This window comes from Oncorhynchus nerka, linkage group LG12 (assembly GCF_034236695.1).
Source record: "Oncorhynchus nerka isolate Pitt River linkage group LG12, Oner_Uvic_2.0, whole genome shotgun sequence".
In the NCBI taxonomy this organism is placed as follows: domain Eukaryota; kingdom Metazoa; phylum Chordata; class Actinopteri; order Salmoniformes; family Salmonidae; genus Oncorhynchus; species Oncorhynchus nerka.
In genome coordinates, this window is record NC_088407.1 from 5643121 (window position 1) to 5665685 (window position 22565).

The 22565-nt window shown below is 44.2% G+C and overlaps 1 protein-coding gene across 2 annotated transcripts; it reads right to left on the bottom strand.

Annotated features, from left to right (window-relative positions):
* Positions 1–8345: 8345 nt before the first annotated feature.
* Positions 8346–21199, bottom strand: LOC115124808 (uncharacterized). 2 transcript variants are annotated; one of them, XM_065025174.1, is made up of 8 exons: positions 20848–21199; positions 20139–20540; positions 11520–11549; positions 10810–10889; positions 9752–9842; positions 9131–9247; positions 8651–8796; positions 8346–8605 (listed from the first exon to the last, which is right to left on the bottom strand). In XM_065025174.1, the coding sequence occupies exons 1-8, from the start codon at positions 20879–20881 to the stop codon at positions 8582–8584; spliced, it is 924 nt and encodes a 307-aa protein (XP_064881246.1). In that variant the 5' UTR covers positions 20882–21199; the 3' UTR covers positions 8346–8581. The 2 variants fall into 2 exon arrangements, with proteins under 2 accessions (XP_064881246.1, XP_029510154.2); XM_029654294.2 differs by having other exon boundaries at positions 8346–8796; positions 20848–21160.
* Between the last annotated feature and the right edge of the window lie 1366 nt (positions 21200–22565).

Genomic DNA, 22565 nt, shown 5'->3' on the forward strand with positions numbered 1-22565 from the left:
AGTAGACTGTAGGCTGCATCTCACTGTAGTAGACTGTAGGCTGCATCTCACTGTAGTAGACTGCATCTCACTGTAGTAGACTGCATCTCACTGTAGTAGACTGTAGGCTGCATCTCACTGTAGTAGACTGTAGACTGCATCTCACTGTAGTAGACTGCATCTCACTGTAGTAGACTGTAGACTGCATCTCACTGTAGTAGACTGTAGACTGCATCTCACTGTAGTAGACTGCATCTCACTGTAGTAGACTGCATCTCACTGTAGTAGACTGTAGACTGCATCTCACTGTAGTAGACTGCATCTCACTGTAGTAGACTGTAGACTGCATCTCACTCTAGTAGACTGCATCTCACTCTAGTAGACTGTAGGCTGCATCTCACTGTAGTAGGCTGCATCTCACTGTAGACTGTAGACTGCATCTCACTGTAGTAGACTGTAGACTGCATCTCACTGTAGTAGACTGCATCTCACTGTAGTAGACTGTAGACTGCATCTCACTCTAGTAGACTGTAGGCTGCATCTCACTGTAGTAGACTGCATCTCACTGTAGACTGTAGACTGCATCTCACTGTAGTAGACTGTAGACTGCATCTCACTGTAGTAGACTGTAGGCTGCATCTCACTGTAGTAGACTGTATCTCACTGTAGTAGACTGTATCTCACTGTAGTAGACTGTAGACGGCATCTCACTGTAGTAGACTGCATCTCACTGTAGTAGACTGTGTGATGTGATGTTACATACTACCACAGTTACATACATGATGTTACATTCTACCACAGTTACATACATGATGTGATGTTACATTCTACCACAGTTACATACATCATGTTACATACTACTACAGTTACATACATGATGTTACATACTACCACAGTTACATACATGATGTTACATACTACCACAGTTACATACATGATGTTACATTCTACCACAGTTACATACATGTTACATACTACCACAGTTACATACATGATGTTACATTCTACCACAGTTACATACATGATGTTGCGTACTCCTACAATTACATTCATGAAGTTACATACCAATGCATTTACATACATGTTGTGATGTTACATACTACTACAGTTACATACATGATGTTACATTCTACCACAGTTACATACATGATGTTGCGTACTCCTACAATTACATTCATGAAGTTACATACCAAAGCATTTACATACATGTTGTGATGTTACATACTACTACCGTTACATACATGATCTTACATTCTACCACAGATACATACTACTAGAGTTACATACATGTTACATACTACCACAGTTACATACATGATGTTACATACTCCTACAATTACATTCATGAACTTACACACTAATGCATTTACATACATGGTGTAATGTTACATACTACTACAGTTACATACATGATGTTACGTATACTACTAAATACTACTACAGCTACAGTTGAAGTCAGAAGATTACAAACACTTAGGTTGGAGTCATTAAAATTCATTTTTCAACCACCCCACAAATTTCTTGTTAACAAACTATAGTTTTGGCAAGTTGGTTAGGACATCTAGTTTGTGCATGACACAAGTACAGACAGATTATTTCACTTATAATTCACTGTATCACAATTCCAGTGGGTCAGAAGTTTACATACACTAAGTTGACTGTGCCTTTAAACAAATTGGAAAATTCCAGAGAATCTTGACATGGCTTTAGAAGCTTCTGATAGGCTAATTGACATAGTATGAGTCAATTGGAGGTGTACCTTCAAACTCAGTGCCTCTTTGTTTGACACAAGCATTTCGCTACACGCGCATTAACATCTGCTAACCATGTGTATGTGACAAATACATTTGATTTGATTTTGACGTCATGGGAAAATCAAAATAAATCAACCAAGATCTCAGAAAACAAATTGCAGACCTCCACAAGTCTGGTTCATCCTTGAGAACAATTGCCAAATGCCTGAAGATACCACGTGGTGTTTATACGTTCAAGTATAAACACCATGGGACCACCACGCAGCCGTCATACCTCTCAGGAAGGAGACGCGTTCTGTCTCCTAAAGATTAACATATTTTGGTGTGAAAAGTGCAAATCAATCCCAGAACAACAGCAAAGGACCTTGTGAAGATGCTGGAGGAAACAGGTCCAAAAGTATCTACATCCAGAGTGAAAACGAGTCCTATATCGACATAACCTGAAAGGCCGCTCAGCAAGGAAGAAGCCACTGCTCCAAAACCTCCATAAAAAAGCCAGACTACGGTTTGCAACTGCCATGGGGGAAATTATCGTACTTTTTGGAGAAATGTCCTCTGGTCTGATGAAACAAAAATAGAACTGTTTGGCCATAATGTCCGTCGTTATGTTTGGAGGAAAAAGGGGGACGCTTGCAAGCCGAAGAACACCATCCCAACCGTGAAGCACGGGGGTGGCAGCATCATGTTGTGGGGGTGCTTTGCTGCAGGAGGGACAGGTTCACTTCACAAAATAGATGGCACCATGAGGAAGGAAAATTATGTGGATACATTGAAGCAACAGCTCAAGACATCAGTCAGGAAAGTTAAAGCTTGGTCGCAAATGGGTCTTCCAAAAGGAGAATGACCCCAAGCATACTTCCAAAGTTGTGTCAAAATGGCTTATGGACAACAAAGTCAAGGTATTGGAGTGGCCATCAGAAAGCCCTGACCTCAATCCCATAGAAAATCTGTGGGCAGAACTGAAAAAATATGTGCGAGCAAGGTGGCCTACAAACCTGACTCAGTTACACCAGCTCTGTCGGGGGGAATGGGACAAAATTCACCCCATTTTTAGAAGGCGATCCGAAACGAAAGGCAATGCTGTCAAATACTAATTGAATGTATGTAAACTTCTGACCCACTGGGAATGTGATGAAAGAAATATAAACTAAATGAATGGGCCAAAATTCACCCAACTTATTGTGGGAAGCTTGTGGAAGGCTACCCAATACATTTGACCCAAGTTAAACTATTTAAAGGCAATGCTACCAAATACTAATTGAGTGTATGTAAACTTCTGACCCACTGGGAATGTGATGAAAGAAATAAAAGCTGAAATAAATCATTCTCTCTACTATTATTCTGACATTTTACATTCTTAAAATAAAGTGGTGATCCTAACTGACCTAAAACAGGGAATGTTAACTAGGATTTAATGTATTTGGCTAAGGTGTATGTAAACTTCTAACTTGATGTTACATACTACTACAGTTACATACTACTACAGTTACATACATGTTACATACTACTACAGTTACATACATGATGTTACATACTACTACAGTTACATACATGATGTTACATACTACTACAGTTACATACATGATGTTACATACTACTACAGTTACATACATGTTACATAATACTACAGTTACATACATGTTACATATTACTACAGTTACATACTACTACAGTTACATACATGATGTTACATACTACTACAGTTACATACATGTTACATACGTGATGTTACATACTACTACAGTTACATACATGTTACATACTACTACAGTTACATACATGATGTTACATACTACTACAGTTACATGTTACATACATGATGTTACTTACTACTACAGTTACATACATGTTACATACTACTACAGTTACATACATAATGTTACATACTACTACAGTTACATACATGTTACATACATGATGTTACATACTACTACAGTTACATACATGTTACATTCATGATGTTACATATTACTACAGTTACATGTTACATACATGATGTTACATACTACTACAGTTACATACATGTTGCATACATGATGTTACATACATGATGTTACTTACTACTACAGTTACATACATGTTACATTCATGAAGTTACATATTACTACAGTTACATGTTACATACATGATGTTACATACTACTACAGTTACATACATGTTACATTCATGATGTTACATACTACTACAGTTACATACATGTTACATTCATGATGTTACATATTACTACAGTTACATGTTACATACATGATGTTACATACTACTACAGTTACATACATGTTACATACATGATTGCATACATGATACATGTTACATACATGATGTTACATACTACTACAGTTACATACATGTTACATTCATGATGTTACATATTACTACAGTTACATACATGTTACATACATGATGTTACATACTACTACAGTTACATACATGTTACATTCATGATGTTACATACTACTACAGTTACATACATGTTACATTCATGATGTTACATACTACGACAGTTACATACATGATGTGATGTTACATACTACTACAGTTACATACATGTTGTGATGTTACATACTACTACTGTTACATACTACTACAGTTACATACGTGATGTTACATACTACTACAGTTACATACATGTTGTGATGTTACATACATACGTGATGTTACATACTACTACAGTTACATACGTGATGTTACATACATGATGTGATGTTACATACTACCACAGTTACATAACATGATGTTACATTCTACCAGTTACATACATGATGTTACATTCTACTACAGTTACATACGTGATGTTACATACTACCACAGTTACATACATGATGTGATGTTACATACTACCACAGTTACATACATTATGTGATGTTACATAATACTACAGTTACATACATGTTACATACTACTACAGTTACATACATGGTGCTACATACATGATGTGATGTTACATACATAATGTGACATACTACTAGAGTTACATACATGTTACATGCGATTACAGTTACATACATAATGTTACATACTACTAAAGTTGCATACATGTTACATACTACTACAGTTACATACATGATGTGATGTTACATACTACTGCATTTACATACATAATGTTACATACTACTAAAGTTGCATACATGTTACATACTACTACAGTTACATACATGATGTGATGTTACATACTACCACAGTTACATACATTATGTGATGTTACATAATACTACAGTTACATACATGTTACATACTACTACAGTTACATACATGGTGCTACATACATGATGTGATGTTACATACATAATGTGACATACTACTAGAGTTACATACATGTTACATACTACTACAGTTACATACATGTTACATGCGATTACAGTTACATACATAATGTTACATACTACTAAAGTTGCATACATGTTACATACTACTACAGTTACATACTACTGCATTTACATACGTGTTGTGATGTTACATACATGATGTGATGTTACATACTACTACAGTTACAAACATGATGTGATGTTACATACTACTGCATTTACATATGTGTTGTGATGTTACATACATGATGTGATGTTACATACTACTACAGTTACATACATGATGTGATGTTACATACATGATGTGATGTTACATACTACTAAAGTTGCATACATGTTACATACTACTACAGTTACATACATGATGTTACATACTACTACAGTTACATACATGATGTGATGTTACATACTACTGCATTTACATACATGATGTGATGTTACATACTACCACAGTTACATACATGATGTGATGTTACATACTACATACATGATGTGATGTTACATGTAGGAAACCAAAGTTGTCAGTGAATTAAAATTCACAAAAAAAGATTTGTAATGTTTATCTGGTGTCTCTCTGTTTAATGGCCAAGAAGGATATTTGCAGAATACTGCCCTGAGTTTACAAAATCTCTAAACCATTTCCTTGCAGTCCTCCCTCTCTCTCTCTAAACCATTTCCTTGCAGTCCTCCCCCTCTCTCTCTAAACCCTTTCCTTGCAGTCCTCCCCCTCTCTCTCTAAACCCTTTCCTTGCAGTCCTCCCCCTCTCTCTCTAAACCCTTTCCTTGCAGTCCTCCCCCTCTCTCTCTAAACCCTTTCCTTGCAGTCCTCCCCCTCTCTCTCTAAACCCTTTCCTTGCAGTCCTCCCTCTCTCTCTCTAAACCATTTCCTTGCAGTCCTCCCTCTCTCTCTCTAAACCATTTCCTTGCAGTCCTCCCTCTCTCTCTCTAAACCATTTCCTTGCAGTCCCCCTCTCTCTCTCTAAACCATGTCCTTGCAGTCCTCCCCCTCTCTCTAAACCCTTTCCTTGCAGTCCTCCCCTCTCTCTCTAAACCATTTCCTTGCAGTCCTCCCCTCTCTCTCTAAACCATTTCCTTGCAGTCCCCCTCTCTCTCTCTAAACCATGTCCTTGCAGTCCCCCTCTCTCTCTAAACCCTTTCCTTGCAGTCCCCCTCTCTCTCTCTAAACCATGTCCTTGCAGTCCTCCCCTCTCTCTCTAAACCCTTTCCTTGCAGTCCTCCCCTCTCTCTAAACCATTTCCTTGCAGTCCTCCCTCTCTCTCTCTAAACCATTTCCTTGCAGTCCTCCCTCTCTCTCTAAACCATTTCCTTGCAGTCCTCCCCCTCTCTCTCTAAACCCTTTCCTTGCAGTCCTCCCCCTCCCTCTCTAAACCCTTTCCTTGCAGTCCTCCCCCTCTCTCTCTAAAACCTTTCCTTGCAGTCCTCCCCTCTCTCTCTAAACCCTTTCCTTGCAGTCCTCCCCTCTCTCTCTAAACCCTTTCCTTGCAGTCCTCCCCTCTCTCTCTAAACCCTTTCCTTGCAGTCTTCCCTCTCTCTCTCTAAACCCTTTCCTTGCAGTCCTCCCTCTCTCTCTCTAAACCATTTCCTTGCAGTCCCCCCTCTCTCTCTCTAAACCATGTCCTTGCAGTCCTCCCCCTCTCTCTCTAAACCCTTTCCTTGCAGTCCTCCCCCTCTCTCTCTAAACCCTTTCCTTGCAGTCCTCCCCCTCTCTCTCTAAACCCTTTCCTTGCAGTCCTCCCTCTCTCTCTCTAAACCATTTCCTTGCAGTCCTCCCTCTTTCTAAACTATTTCAAAGGGAGGATGGGACTCTAAAATAATTCCCAACAAACTGAGTAAAACCCCTTCTGAACATATACCTCTCCACACATTACCCAAACACATACATTACTTCTCCACCCAAACATTACCTCTCCACACATTACTCACACACGTACATTACCTCTCCACGCATTACCCAAACACATACATTACCTCTCTACACATTACCTCTTAACACATTACCCAACACACATACATTACCTCTCCGCACATTACCCAAACACACACATTACCTCTCCACACATGACCTCTTAACACATTACCCAAACACATACATTACCTCTCCACACATGACCTCTTAACACATTACCCAAACACATACATTACCTCTCCACACATTACCTCTCCACACATTACCCAAACACACACATTACCTCTCCAAATAAAATATTATTGGTCACATACACATACAAAGTAGATGTTATTGCCGGGGGGTGTAATGAAATGCTTGTGTCTCCCAGCTCCAACAGTGCAGTATTATCTAGCAATACACACATATAAAGTATAAAATAATGAATTTGAGGGAGGATGTAAATATTGGGACGAGCAGTGTCAAAGTGGCATTGACTGAAATACAGTAGAATAGAATACAGTAGAATAGAATACAGTAGAATAGAATACAGTAGAATAGAATACAGTAGAATAGAATGCAGTAGAATAGAATACAGTAGAATAGAATACAGTAGAATAGAATACAGTAGAATAGAATACAGTAGAATAGAATACAGTAGAATAGAATACAGTAGAATAGAATGAAGTAGAATAGAATACAGTAGAATAGAATACAGTAGAATAGAATACAGTATGTGTACATGTGGCTAGGGCCGTGCTCCCTCTGCTGTTTCCCTGAAGTCCACGATCAGCTCCTTTGTTTTTGTTGACGTTGAGGGAGAGGTTATTTCCCTGGCACCACTCTGCCAGGGGCCTCACCTCCTCCCTGTAGGCCGTCTCGTCGTTGTTGGTAATCAGGCCTACTATGATTGTGTTGGAGGCGTGCATACAGCACGCAGTCATAAGTGAACAGGGAGTACAGGAGAGGGCTGAGGATCAGCACAGTGGAGGTGTTGTTTCCTACCTTCACCACCAGGGGGCAGCCTGTCAGGAAGTCCAGGACCCAGTTGCACAGGGCGGGGTTTCAGACTCAGGACCCTGAGCTTAACGATGAGCTCGGAGGGTACTATGGTGTTGAAGGCTGAGCTATAGTCAATAAACAGCATTCTCACATAGGTATTCCTCTTGTCCAGATGGGACAGGGCAGTGTACAGGCGATTGCATCCTCTGTGGATCTATTGGGGCGGTATGCAAATTGGAGTGGGTCTAAGGGTGTCAGGTAAGGTGGAGGTGATATGATCCTTGACTAGTCTCTCGAAGCACTTTACACGATGACAGAAGTAAGTGGTACGGAGCGACAGTCATTTAAGTTCCACGTGTCAACCCAAACACACAAACACACACATCAAGACAACACGTCAAGTCCTCTGTGAAGTAATTTTTTTTTTATTCCAAAACAACGTGACATCGCTCTCACGCTCAAAACATTATTAAAATGAAATAAATAAAAAATGAATGAAATAGGAAAACAAAACATTATTAAAATGAATTACAGTATCAGAAATAGGAAAGTAAAAAACTCATTTGGAGCCATTTACATTCTGACATTTTATAGATCAAATAAAAGGTGCTATGTACATCTTGATCTCGGTGAAGACGTTATCTGGACATACAGGGTCGAAGGTCAGGGCCGGAGCCGAGTAACACCCTGTCACTCAAGGGTCAAAGGTCAGGGCTGGAGCCGAAAAACACCTTGTCACTCAGGTCGAGGTCCAGGCTAAAGCCAATCCTTTTTATGGGCGGAGTGACATCACTGGCACAGAAGTTGTTGAAGCTGTCTCCATCACTATCACCATGAGCCTGCTTCTCTCCTTCTGTTAGAGACAGACAGACAGACAGACAGAGAGAGAGAGAGAGAGAGAGAGAGAGACAGAAAGAGAAAGAGAGAGACAGAGAGAAAGAGAGAGAGACAGAGAGAGAAACAGAAAGAGAGAGAGAGAGAAAGAGAGAAAGATGGAGATATCAGTTTTGCTCACAGTATGTTTTCACATATTCCTGACACCAGGAGACTACAGACTTAGTCTCTCCTTACCGTTCTCCTCAGTCTATTCCTGATACCAGGGGACTACAGACTTAGTCTCTCCTTACTGTTCTCCTCAGTCTATTCCTGACACCAGGAGACTACAGACTTAGTAAGAGTTTCCTTACCGTTCTCCCCTGTAGAGCCAGTCTCTCCAGCCCCCATAGCTGAGCCGTTAGCTACAGGGCTCATAGCATGGGGATCCTCTTCACCACCCTCTCTCTCAGACTCCCAGATTTTCTGATCTAAAATACAACATATGGATATTACAGAGCATTCAGAAAGTATTCAGACCCCTTGACTCCCCCCCCCTCATCAATCTACACACAATACCCCATAATGACATCACAATACCCCATAATGACATCACAATACCCCATAATGACATCACAATACCCCATAACGACATCACAATACCCCATAATGACATCACAATACCCCATAATGACGAAACAGTAATGTCACCATGGTTACCAAATAGTAACACCACCATGGTTACCAAATAGTAACACCACCATGGTTACCAAATAGTAATGTCACCATGGTTACCAAATAGTAACGCCACCATGGTTACCAAATAGTAACGCCACCATGGTTACCAAATAGTAACACCACCATGGTTACCAAATAGTCATGTCACCATGGTTACCAAATAGTAACGCCACCATGGTTACCAAATAGTAACGCCACCATGGTTACCAAATAGTAACACCACCATGGTTACCAAATAGTAATGTCACCATGGTTACCGTTGTTGGGTTCGAAGGTTCCGGGTTGTTCCATGCAGGTGAGGGGGGTGTCGTGGTCATAACCTGGATACTGCAGATCAAACGAGTACCTCTGTGGAGAAAAGATCAGCAACATCTTAACAGCGACCAAAACACCAGTAATATTGAATGGTTATGAGACAACATAACCATTGTACATTAATTATCAGACAGATCTGAAGACTTGTATGGAATGTGACTCGATGACTGTGACCCGCCTAGAGCCTTTCAGAATTCATATTTCCTCATACCACTCCAGGTAAACAATATCGTTTTACCCCCTTTCTTTTACCAAAGCCTTGGAGGAACAGACTGTAAAACATATCCTTCACAACAAGTAAAGCCCTGGGTCTTCCTTCACTATGTAATACAGTAACAGGGTTGTGTTTTAAAGCCCTGGGTCTTCCTTCACTATGTAATACAGTAACAGGGTTGTGTTTTAAAGCCCTTGGTCTTCCTTCACTATGTAATACAGTAACAGGGTTGTGTTTTAAAGCCCTGGGTCTTCCTTCACTATGTAATACAGTAACAGGGTTGTGTTTTAAAGCCCTGGGTCTTCCTTCACTATGTAATACAGTAACAGGGTTGTGTTATAAAGCCCTGGGTCTTCCTTCACTATGTAATACAGTAACAGGGCTGTGTTATAAAGCCCTGGGTCTTCCTTCACTATGTAATACAGTAACAGGGTTGTGTTTTAAAGCCCTGGGTCTTCCTTCACTATGTAATACAGTAACAGGGTTGTGTTGTAAAGCCCTGGGTCTTCCTTCACTATGTAATACAGTAACAGGGTTGTGTTATAAAGCCCTGGGTGTGTTGTAAAGCCCTGGGTCTTCCTTCACTATGTAATACAGTAACAGGGTTGTGTTTTAAAGCCCTGGGTCTTCCTTCACTATGTAATACAGTAACAGGGTTGTGTTTTAAAGCCCTGGGTCTTCCTTCACTATGTAATACAGTAACAGGGTTGTGTTGTAAAGCCCTGGGTCTTCCTTCACTATGTAATACAGTAACAGGGTTGTGTTTTAAAGCCCTGGATGTCTCACCCTTGACTTCTTCCTCAGGATATAGAGAATCACCACCAGACACACAACAGCCAACAATATGAGAAACAGGATTACATAGCCTACAGGAGAGAGAGGGGGGGGGTAGAGGGAAGGGGGTAGAGAGAGGGGGTGGGAAAGAGGGGGTAGAGGGAAGGGGGTGGGAGAGGGGGTGGGAGAGAGGGGGTAGAGGGAAGGGGGTGGGAAAGAGGGGGTAGAGAGAGAGGGGGTAGAGGGAGGGGGGTAGAGAGAGAGAGGCGGTAGAGAGAGAGAGGGGGTAGAGAGAGAGAGGGGGTAGAGAGAGAGGGGGTAGAGAGAGACGGGGGTAGAGAGAGAGGGGGTAGAAGGAAGTTGGGTAGAGAGAGGGGGTAGAGAGAGGGGTGGGAGAGAGAGGGGGTAGAGAGGGGGGTTAGAGAGAGAGGGGGGAGGTAGAGAGAGGGGGGAGGAGAAAGAGGGGGGTAGAGAGAGGGGGTAGAGAGAAAGAGGGGGTAGAGAGAAGATGGTGGATGGAGAGAGAGGGGGTAGAGAGAGGGTGTATGGAGAGAGAGGGGTAGAGAGGGTGGATGGAGAGAGGGGGGGGGTAGAGAGGGTGGATGGAGAGAGAGGGGGGGTAGAGAGAGAGAATGTTGTGAATAGGGGTGCAGTTCATTCATAAACATTTGTAAAACAAAAAAGTTTTAAAAAATTACTCAAAATTCCTATTGGTCATATACCTGCAATGTCACTTCCTCTTGTAGCTGAAACTAAAACAAACACAGAAACAATGTCATCAATATATTATTTATATACAGTGTTATACACACAGACCAGAGAGACAACTGAAAGGTATCATTTAAAAAGCACAGACTGGTGTGTGTGTGTGTGTGTGTGTGTGTGTGTGTGTGTGTGTGTGTGTGTGTGTGTGTGTGTGGTGGTAGCTAGCTCAGCAGCACATAATGGCATGATAGCTGTGGTTAGAGAGACAGGAAGGCAGTTAACTAGCTTCAGGCCTGCAGCTACCGTACAATGCTTTGTTCTACTCACACCGACGAGTAGAACACAGTGGAGGAAGGGGAGGACCATCCTCCTCAGTCAATTTAATAAAAATACAAAAATTGTTTAACATTATTTTAAAAAGTTATTATATTTATAGATAAAACTATACTAAATATATTTACGTCACCAAATACTTAAATAAAACACTGTTTTGCAATGAAGGTCTACAGTAGCCTCAACAGCACTCTGTAGGGTAGCACCATGGTGTAGCCAGAGGACAGCTAGCTTCCATCCTCCTCTGGGTACATTGACTTCAATACAAAACATAGGAGGCTCATGGTTCTCACCCCCCTTCCATAGACTTACACTGTAATTAGGACAACTTCCGGAGGACGTCCTCCAACCTATCAGAGCTCTTGCAGCATGAACTGACATGTTGTCCATCCAATCAAAGGATCAGAGAATGAATCTCGTACTGACAGCATAAGCTACAGCTAGCTAGCACTGCAGTGTATAACATGTGGTGAGTAGTTGACTCATAGAGAAAGAAAGACAATAGTTGAACAGTTTTGAACAAATGAATTTCTTCCAAAATTAAGGAGAAGCGAGAGAGAAAGAGAGATAGCTATATTTATTTATTATATTTGGCTTTATTTATTTTTAAACTTTCGCTGTGAAAGTGAACGCAGCTGGCTAGTTTAGTTACTGACTCAAACAAAGAGAGAAAGTCATTTATTTTCTTCCAATTTTACTTATCTAGCACTGAGGTGCATAAAATATGGTGAGTTGTTGACTCATAGAGAAAGACAATAGTTGAACAGTTTTGAATAAATGAATTTCTTCCAAAATTAAGCAGAAGCGAGAAAGAAATAGAGAGAGTCTTTTTTTTTTTCCAGTTTCACTTACTTATCTAATTAACAAACACTGCTAGCTAGTTTAGCCTACTCAAACACCCGGCTCAAACAGAGGGATGCCATGTTAGCTAGCTGGCTATAACAGAGGGAAGCTATGTTAGCTAGCTGGCTATAACAGAGGGATGCTATGTTAGCTAGCTGGCTATAACAGAGGGATGCCATGTTAGCTAGCTGGCTATAACAGAGGGAAGCTATGTTAGCTAGCTGGCTATAACAGAGGGATGCTATGTTAGCTAGCTGGCTATAACAGAGGGAAGCTATGTTAGCTAGCTGGCTATAACAGAGGGATGCTATGTTAGCTAGCTGGCTATAACAGAGGGATGCTATGTTAGCTAGCTGGCTATAACAGAGGGATGCTATGTTAGCTAGCTGGCTATAACAGAGGGATGCTATGTTAGCTAGCTGGCTATAACAGAGGGATGCTATGTTAGCTAGCTGGCTATGACAGAGGGATGCTATGTTAGCTAGCTGGCTATAACAGAGGATGCTATGTTAGCTAGCTGGCTATAACAGAGGGATGCTATGTTAGCTAGCTGGCTATAACAGAGGGATGTTAGCTAGCTGTTATATTAGCTAGCTGGCTATAACAGAGGGATGCTATAACAGAGGATGCCATAGCTAGCTGGCTATAACAGAGGGATGCCATGTTAGCTAGCTGGCTATAACAGAGGGATGCCATGTTAGCTAGCTGGCTATAACAGAGGGATGCTATGTTAGCTAGCTGGCTATAACAGAGGGATGCTATGTTAGCTAGCTGGCTATAACAGAGGGATGCTATGTTAGCTAGCTGGCTATGACAGAGGGATGCTATGTTAGCTAGCTGGCTATAACAGAGGGATGCTATGTTAGCTAGCTGGCTATGACAGAGGGATGCTATGTTAGCTAGCTGGCTATAACAGAGGGATGCTATGTTAGCTAGCTGGCTATGACTATCAGAGGGATGCTATGTTAGCACTGGAACTCTTCCAGACAGTGATCATGCAGAGGGATGTTTTAGTATGGCTGGCTGCTATGACAGTGGTCATGCTGTTTGTATGGCTATGGCTGCTATGACAGTGGGATGCTATGCTGTTTGACAGAGGGATGATGGCTCCTATGACAGTGATCATGCTGTTTGTATGCTGGCTATGACAGAGGGATGCTATGACAGTGATCATGCTGTTTGTATGTGGCTATGACTATCCAACACAACACTGGAACTCTTCCAACAGTGATCATGCTGTTTGTATGATGGCTCCTATGACAGTGGTCATGCTGTTTGTATGATGGCTCCTATGACAGTGGTCATGCTGTTTGTATGATGGCTGCTATGACAGTGGTCATGCTGTTTGTATGTGGCTCCTATGACAGTGGTCATGCTGTTTGTATGTGGCTCCTATGACAGTGGTCATGCTGTTTGTATGTGGCTGCTATGACAGTGGTCATGCTGTTTGTATGTGGCTGCTATGACAGTGATCATGCTGTTTGTATGTGGCTGCTATGACAGTGATCATGCTGTTTGTATGTGGCTGCTATGACAGTGGTCATGACTGCTATGACAGTGGTCATGCTGTTTGTATGTGGCTGCTATGACAGTGATCATGCTGTTTGTATGATGGCTGCTATGACAGTGGTCATGCTGTTTGTATGTGGCTCCTATGACAGTGATCATGCTGTTTGTATGTGGCTGCTATGACAGTGATCATGCTGTTTGTATGATGGCTGCTATGACAGTGATCATGCTGTTTGTATGTGGCTGCTATGACAGTGGTCATGCTGTTTGTATGATGGCTCCTATGACAGTGGTCATGCTGTTTGTATGATGGCTGCTATGACAGTGGTCATGCTGTTTGTATGATGGCTGCTATGACAGTGGTCATGCTGTTTGTATGTGGCTGCTATGACAGTGGTCATGCTGTTTGTATGTGGCTCCTATGACAGTGGTCATGCTGTTTGTATGTGGCTGCTATGACAGTGATCATGCTGTTTGTATGTGGCTGCTATGACAGTGATCATGCTGTTTGTATGATGGCTCCTATGACAGTGATCATGCTGTTTGTATGATGGCTCCTATGACAGTGGTCATGCTTTGTTTGGCTCCCTATGACAGTGGTCATGCTGTTTGTATGTGACAGTGGTCATGCTGTTTGTATGTGGCTCCTATGACAGTGGTCATGCTGTTTGTATGTGGCTGCTATGACAGTGGTCATGCTGTTTGTATGTGGCTCCTATGACAGTGATCATGCTGTTTGTATGTGGCTGCTATGACAGTGGTCATGCTGTTTGTATGTGGCTCCTATGACAGTGGTCATGCTGTTTGTATGTGGCTCTATGACAGTGATCATGCTGTTTGTATGTGGCTGCTATGACAGTGATCATGCTGTTTGTATGTGGCTGCTATGACAGTGATCATGCTGTTTGTATGTGGCTGCTATGACAGTGATCATGCTGTTTGTATGTGGCTGCTATGACAGTGATCATGCTGTTTGTATGTGGCTGCTATGACAGTGATCATGCTGTTTGTATGTGGCTGCTATGACAGTGATCATGCTGTTTGTATGTGTCTGCTATGACAGTGATCATGCTGTTTGTATGTGGCTGCTATGACAGTGGTCATGCTGTTTGTATGTGGCTGCTATGACAGTGGTCATGCTGTTTGTATGTGGCTGCTATGACAGTGATCATGCTGTTTGTATGTGGCTGCTATGACAGTGATCATGCTGTTTGTATGTGGCTGCTATGACAGTGGTCATGCTGTTTGTATGTGGCTGCTATGACAGTGACTCATGCTGTTTGTTTGTATGTGGCTGCTATGACAGTGATCATGCTGTTTGTATGTGGCTGACTATGACAGTGGTCATGCTGTTTGTATGTGGCTGCTATGACAGTGATCATGCTGTTTGTATGTGGCTGCTATGACAGTGATCATGCTGTTTGTATGTGGCTGCTATGACAGTGGTCATGCTGTTTGTATGTGGCTGCTATGACAGTGATCATGCTGTTTGTATGTGGCTGCTATGACAGTGATCATGCTGTTTGTATGTGGCTGCTATGACAGTGATCATGCTGTTTGTATGTGGCTGCTATGACAGTGATCATGCTGTTTGTATGTGGCTGCTATGACAGTGATCATGCTGTTTGTATGTGGCTGCTATGACAGTGATCATGCTGTTTGTATGTGGTGATCTGCTGTTTGTATGACAGTGATCATGCTGTTTGTATGTGGCTGCTATGACAGTGATCATGCTGTTTGTATGTGGCTGCTATGACAGTGGTCATGCTGTTTGTATGATGGCTGCTATGACAGTGGTCATGCTGTTTGTATGATGGCTGCTATGACAGTGATCATGCTGTTTGTATGTGGCTCCTATGACAGTGGTCATGCTGTTTGTATGTGGCTCCTATGACAGTGATCATGCTGTTTGTATGTGGCTGCTATGACAGTGGTCATGCTGTTTGTATGTGGCTGCTATGACAGTGGTCATGCTGTTTGTATGTGGCTGCTATGACAGTGATCAGATGAGAGAGAGCAGGGACTGTTTGTATGTGGCTGCTATGACAGTGACTCATGCTGTTTGTATGTGGCTGCTATGACAGTGGTCATGCTGTTTGTATGTGGCTGCTATGACAGTGATCATGCTGTTTGTATGTGGCTGCTATGACAGTGGTCATGCTGTTTGTAATGTGGCTCCTATGACAGTGGTCATGTATGCAATCAGGGGTGTATTCATTCTGCCAATTCTGTTGAAAAACATTTTAAAAACTGAAGGAAACAGAATACGTGCCTGAATTTGTCCAATAGAAACTCTCGTTTGCAACTGTTGGACTAATGATTACACCCTAGATCATATACTACCATATACCTAGAGAGAGAGAGAGAGCAGGGACTGAAGACAGATAGAGAGAGAGAGCAGGGACTGAAGACAGATAGAGAGAGAGCGCAGGGACTGAAGACAGATAGAGAGAGAGAGCAGGGACTAAAGACAGATAGAGAGAGAGAGAGCAGGGACTGAAGACAGACAGAGAGAGAGAGCAGGGACTGAAGACAGATAGAGAGAGAGCAGGGACTGAAGACAGATAGAGAGAGCAGGGACTAAAGACAGATAGAGAGAGAGAGAGCAGGGACTGAAGACAGATAGAGAGAGAGCAGGGACTGAAGACATAGAGAGAGAGAGCAGGGACTGAAGACAAAGAGAGAGAGAGCAGGGACTGAAGACAGATAGAGAGAGAGAGCAGGGACTGAAGACATAGAGAGAGAGAGCAGGGACTGAAGACAAAGAGAGAGAGAGCAGGGACTGAAGACAGATAGAGAGAGAGAGCAGGGACTGAAGACATAGAGAGAGAGAGCAGGGACTGAAGACAACAGAGAGAGAGAGCAGGGACTGAAGACAGATAGAGAGAGAGCAGGGACTGAAGACAGATAGAGAGAGAGCAGGGACTGAAGACAGATAGAGAGAGAGCAGGGACTGAAGACAGACAGAGAGAGACAGAGAGAGAGAGAGCAGGGACTGAAGACAGATAGAGAGAGAGAGCAGGGACTGAAGACAGACAGAGAGAGAGAGCAGGGACTGAAGACAGACAGAGAGAGAGAGCAGGGACTGAAGACAGACAGAGAGAGAGAGCAGGGACTGAAGACAGACAGAAAGAGAGCAGGGACTGAAGACAGACAGAGAGAGAGAGAGAGCAGGGACTGAAGACAAAGAGAGAGAGAGCAGGGACTGAAGACAAAGAGAGAGAGAGCAGGGACTGAAGACAGACAGAGAGAGAGAGAGAGCAGGAACTGAAGACAAAGAGAGAGAGAGAGAGCAGGGACTGAAGACAGATAGAGAGAGAGAGCAGGGACTGAAGACAAAGAGAGAGTGAGCAGGGACTGAAGACAGAGAGAGAGAGAGAGCAGGGACTGAAGACAGACAGAGAGAGAGAGAGCAGGGACTGAAGACAGATAGAGAGAGAGCAGGGACTGAAGACAGATAGAGAGAGAGCAGGGACTGAAGACAGACAGAGAGAGAGAGCAGGGACTGAAGACAGATAGAGAGAGAGAGCAGGGACTGAAGACAGATAGAGAGAGAGAGAGCAGGGACTGAAGATAGAGAGAGAGAGAGCAGGGACTGAAGACAAAGAGAGAGAGAGCAGGGACTGAAGACAGATAGAGAGAGAGAGCAGGGACTGAAGACAAAGAGAGAGAGAGCAGGGACTGAAGACAGATAGAGAGAGAGAGCAGGGACTGAAGACATAGAGAGAGAGAGCAGGGACTGAAGACAAAGAGAGAGAGAGCAGGGACTGAAGACAGATAGAGAGAGAGAGCAGGGACTGAAGACAGAGAGAGAGAGAGCAGGGACTGAAGACAAAGAGAGAGAGAGCAGGGACTGAAGACAGATAGAGAGAGAGCAGGGACTGAAGACAGATAGAGAGAGAGCAGGGACTGAAGACAGACAGAGAGAGAGAGGGACTGAAGACAGACAGAAGACAGATAGACAGAAGACAGAGAGAGAGAGCAGGGACTGAAGACAGACAGACAGAGAGAGAGCAGGGACTGAAGACAGATAGAGAGAGAGCAGGGACTGAAGACAAAGAGAGAGAGAGACAGGGACTGAAGACATAGAGAGAGAGAGCAGGGACTGAAGACAGAGAGAGAGAGAGAGCAGGGACTGAAGACAGATAGAGAGAGAGCAGGGACTGAAGACATAGAGAGAGAGAGAGAGCAGGGACTGAAGACAGATAGAGAGAGAGAGAGCAGGGACTGAAGACAGAAGAGAGAGAGAGAGCAGGGACTGAAGACAGATAGAGAGAGAGCAGGGACTGAAGACAGATAGAGAGAGAGCAGGGACTGAAGACAGATAGAGAGAGAGCAGGGACTGAAGACAGACAGAGAGAGAGAGCAGGGACTGAAGACAGATAGAGAGAGAGAGCAGGGACTGAAGACAGACAGAGAGAGAGAGCAGGGACTGAAGACAGACAGAGAGAGAGAGAGAGGGACTGAAGACAGACAGAGAGAGAGAGACAGGGACTGAAGACAGACAAGAAGACAGACAGAGAGAGAGCAGGGACTGAAGACAGACAGAGAGACAAAGAGAGAGAGCAGGGACTGAAGACAGAGAGAGAGAGAGAAGACAGGGACTGAAGACATAGAGAGAGAGAGCAGGGACTGAAGACAGACAGGGACTGAAGACAGATAGAGAGAGAGAGCAGGGACTGAAGACAGAAGAGAGAGAGGGACTGAAGACAGAGAGAGAGAGGAGCAGGACTGAAGACAGATAGAGAGAGAGAGCAGGGACTGAAGACAAAGAGAGAGAGAGCAGGGACTGAAGACAGAGAGAGAGAGAGAGCAGGGACTGAAGACAGACAGAGAGAGAGAGAGCAGGGACTGAAGACAGATAGAGAGAGAGCAGGGACTGAAGACAGATAGAGAGAGAGCAGGGACTGAAGACATAGAGAGAGAGAGCAGGGACTGAAGACATAGAGAGAGAGAGCAGGGACTGAAGACAGATAGAGAGAGAGAGCAGGGACTGAAGACAGAGAGAGAGAGAGCAGGGACTGAAGACAGATAGAGAGAGAGCAGGGACTGAAGACAGATAGAGAGAGAGAGAGACAGAGAGAGGGACTGAAGACAGATAGAGAGAGAGCAGGGACTGAAGACAAAGAGAGAGAGAGCAGGGACTGAAGACAGATAGAGAGAGAGAGCAGGGACTGAAGACAGATAGAGAGAGAGGGACTGAAGACAGATAGGGACTGAAGACAAAGAGAGAGAGAGCAGGGACTGAAGACAGATAGAGAGAGAGCAGGGACTGAAGACAGATAGAGAGAGAGCAGGGACTGAAGACAGATAGAGAGAGAGCAGGGACTGAAGACAAAGAGAGAGTGAGCAGGGACTGAAGACATAGAGAGAGACTGAAGACAGACAGCAGGGACTGAAGACAGACAGAGAGAGAGAGAGAGCAGGGACTGAAGACAGATAGAGAGAGAGCAGGGACTGAAGACAAAGAGAGAGTGAGCAGGGACTGAAGACATAGAGAGAGAGAGAGCAGGGACTGAAGACAGACAGAGAGAGAGAGAGCAGGGACTGAAGACAGACAGAGAGAGAGAGAGCAGGGACTGAAGACAGATAGAGAGAGAGAGCAGGGACTGAAGACAGATAGAGAGAGAGAGCAGGGACTGAAGACATAGAGAGAGAGAGCAGGGACTGAAGACATAGAGAGAGAGAGCAGGGACTGAAGACAAAGAGAGAGAGCGCAGGGACTGAAGACAGATAGAGAGAGAGAGCAGGGACTGAAGACAGAGAGAGAGAGCAGGGACTGAAGACAAAGAGAGAGAGAGCAGGGACTGAAGACAGAGAGAGAGAGCAGGGACTGAAGACATAGAGAGAGAGAGCAGGGACTGAAGACAAAGAGAGAGAGAGCAGGGACTGAAGACAAAGAGAGAGAGAGCAGGGACTGAAGACAGACACACACACAAGTTGTCCGTTACCTGGTAATGATGTTGTGGTTTCCGTGGTCTCCCTGCCCTGTGATTGGCTGAGGGCTGTCAACCCTGACGATGTAGTCTGGGCGGTCTGGTTGGCTGTAGACGGGGTCAGGCTGGCTGTAGAGGGGGACAGGTTGGCTGTAGACGGGGTCAGGCTGGCTGCAGAGGGGGTCAGGCTGGCTGTAGAGGGGGCCAGGCTGGCTGTAGAGGGGCTCAGGCTGGCTGTAGAGGGGCTCAGGTTGGCTGTAGAGGGGCTCAGGCTGGCTGTAGAGGGGCTCAGGCTGGCTGTAGAGGGGCTCAGGCTGGCTGTAGAGGGGGTATCAGTAGGGGTGGAGGTGGAGTTGATGGATATGCTGCCTTCAACAGAAACGTCCTCTGCTCTGGACCCCATCAGCACCAGGAGGCCTGGAGGACAGGAGAAATAGAGAAAACAGCTCCTTCAGACTTATCCGACACATGCTGAGTAAACATATCAGGTAACACACTGTGATAGGGAGGGAATGGATGGAAAGAAGAGAGAGATAACAGAGAGGGAGAGATAACAGAGAGAACAGAGAGAGATAACAGAGAGGGAGAGAGAACAGATAGAGATAATTGAGAGAGAGAGAGAGATAACAGAGAGAGAGAGAGAACAGAGAGAGAGAGAGAGAACAGAGAGATAATTGAGAGAGGAAATAAGTGTTGTAGAACAATAAACAATTGATAAACTCACCCAGGACATAGATCTGAATGCAGATCGATGGCATATTGATGATTTATCACCTGATGGGTTTGGACAGTACCAAGTCTGTCACACGTGTAGAGACGAAAGTAAAGTATGTTTCTCCTCAGCGTCTCTCTCTGACAGGAATTGAGTCACAGACCACAAACCGCTAGCTGGGCTGTCTCTTAGTAGACTATAGCCACTTCTCCTCTGTATCCTCATATTAGATTAAACCAACATACTGTAGGTATTCAACTCTGACCCTACGAACTCTGCAGTTTTCACTTCTACCTGATTACTAATATAACCCAGGTCTAAATCAGGCCCTGAGTAGAGGGAAATCACTAAATCAGTCTCTGATTAGAGGGGAATCACCCACCTGGTGTCCCAGATCTAAATCAGTCCCTAATTAGAGGGGAATCACCCACCTGGTGTCCCAGGTCTAAATCAGTCCCTGATTAGAGGGGAATCACCCACCTGGTGTCCCAGATCTAAATCAGTCCCTAATTAGAGGGGAATCACCCACCTGGTGTCCCAGGTCTAAATCAGTCCCCGATTAGAGGGGAATCACCCACCTGGTGTCCCAGGTCTAAATCAGTCCCCGATTAGAGGGGAATCACCCACCTGGTGTCCCAGATCTAAATCAGGCCCCGATTAGAGGGGAATCACCCACCTGGTGTCCCAGATCTAAATCAGTCCCTGATTAGAGGGGAATCACCCCTGCTGGTGTCCCAGGTCTAAATCAGTCCCTGATTAGAGGGGAATCACCCACCTGGTGTCCCATGTCTAAATCAGTCCCTGATTAGAGGGGAATCACCCACCTGGTGTCCCAGGTCTAAATCAGTCCCTGATTAGAGGGGAATCACCCACCTGGTGTCCCATGTCTATAAATCAGGCCCTGAGTAGAGGGGAATCACCCACCTGGTGTCCCAGGTCTAAATCAGTCCCTAATTAGAGGGGAATCACCCACCTGATTAGAGGGGAATCACCCACCTGGTGTCCCAGGTCTAAATCAGTCCCCGATTAGAGGGGAATCACCCACCTGGTGTCCCAGATCTAATTCAGTCCCTGATTAGAGGGGAATCACCCACCTGGTGTCCCAGGTCTAAATCAGTCTCTGATTAGAGGGGAATCACCCACCTGGTGTCCCAGGTCTAAATCAGGCCCTGAGTAGAGGGGAATCACCCACCTGAGTAGAGGGGAATCCCCCACCTGATTAGAGGGGAATCACCCACCTGGTGTCCCAGATCTAATTCAGTCCCTGAATAGAGGGGAATCACCCACCTGGTGTCCCAGGTCTAAATCAGAACCTGAGTAGTGGGGAATCACCCACCTGATTAGAGGGGAATCACCCACCTGGTGTCCCAGGTCTAAATCAGTCCCTAATTAGAGGGAAATCGCCCACCTGGTGTCCCAGGTCTAAATCAGTCCCTAATTAGAGGGGAATCGCCCACCTGGTGTCCCAGGTCTAAATCAGTCCCCGATTAGAGCGGAATCACCCACCTGGTGTCCCAGATCTAAATCAGTCCCCGATTAGAGGGAAATCACCCACCTGGTGTCCCAGGTCTAAATCAGTCCCTAATTAGAGGGGAATCACCCACCTGGTGTCCCAGGTCTAAATCAGTCCCTGATTAGAGGGGAATCACCCATCTGGTGTCCCAGGTCTATAAATCAGGCCCTGAGTAGAGGGGAATCACCCACCTGATTAGAGGGGAATCACCCACCTG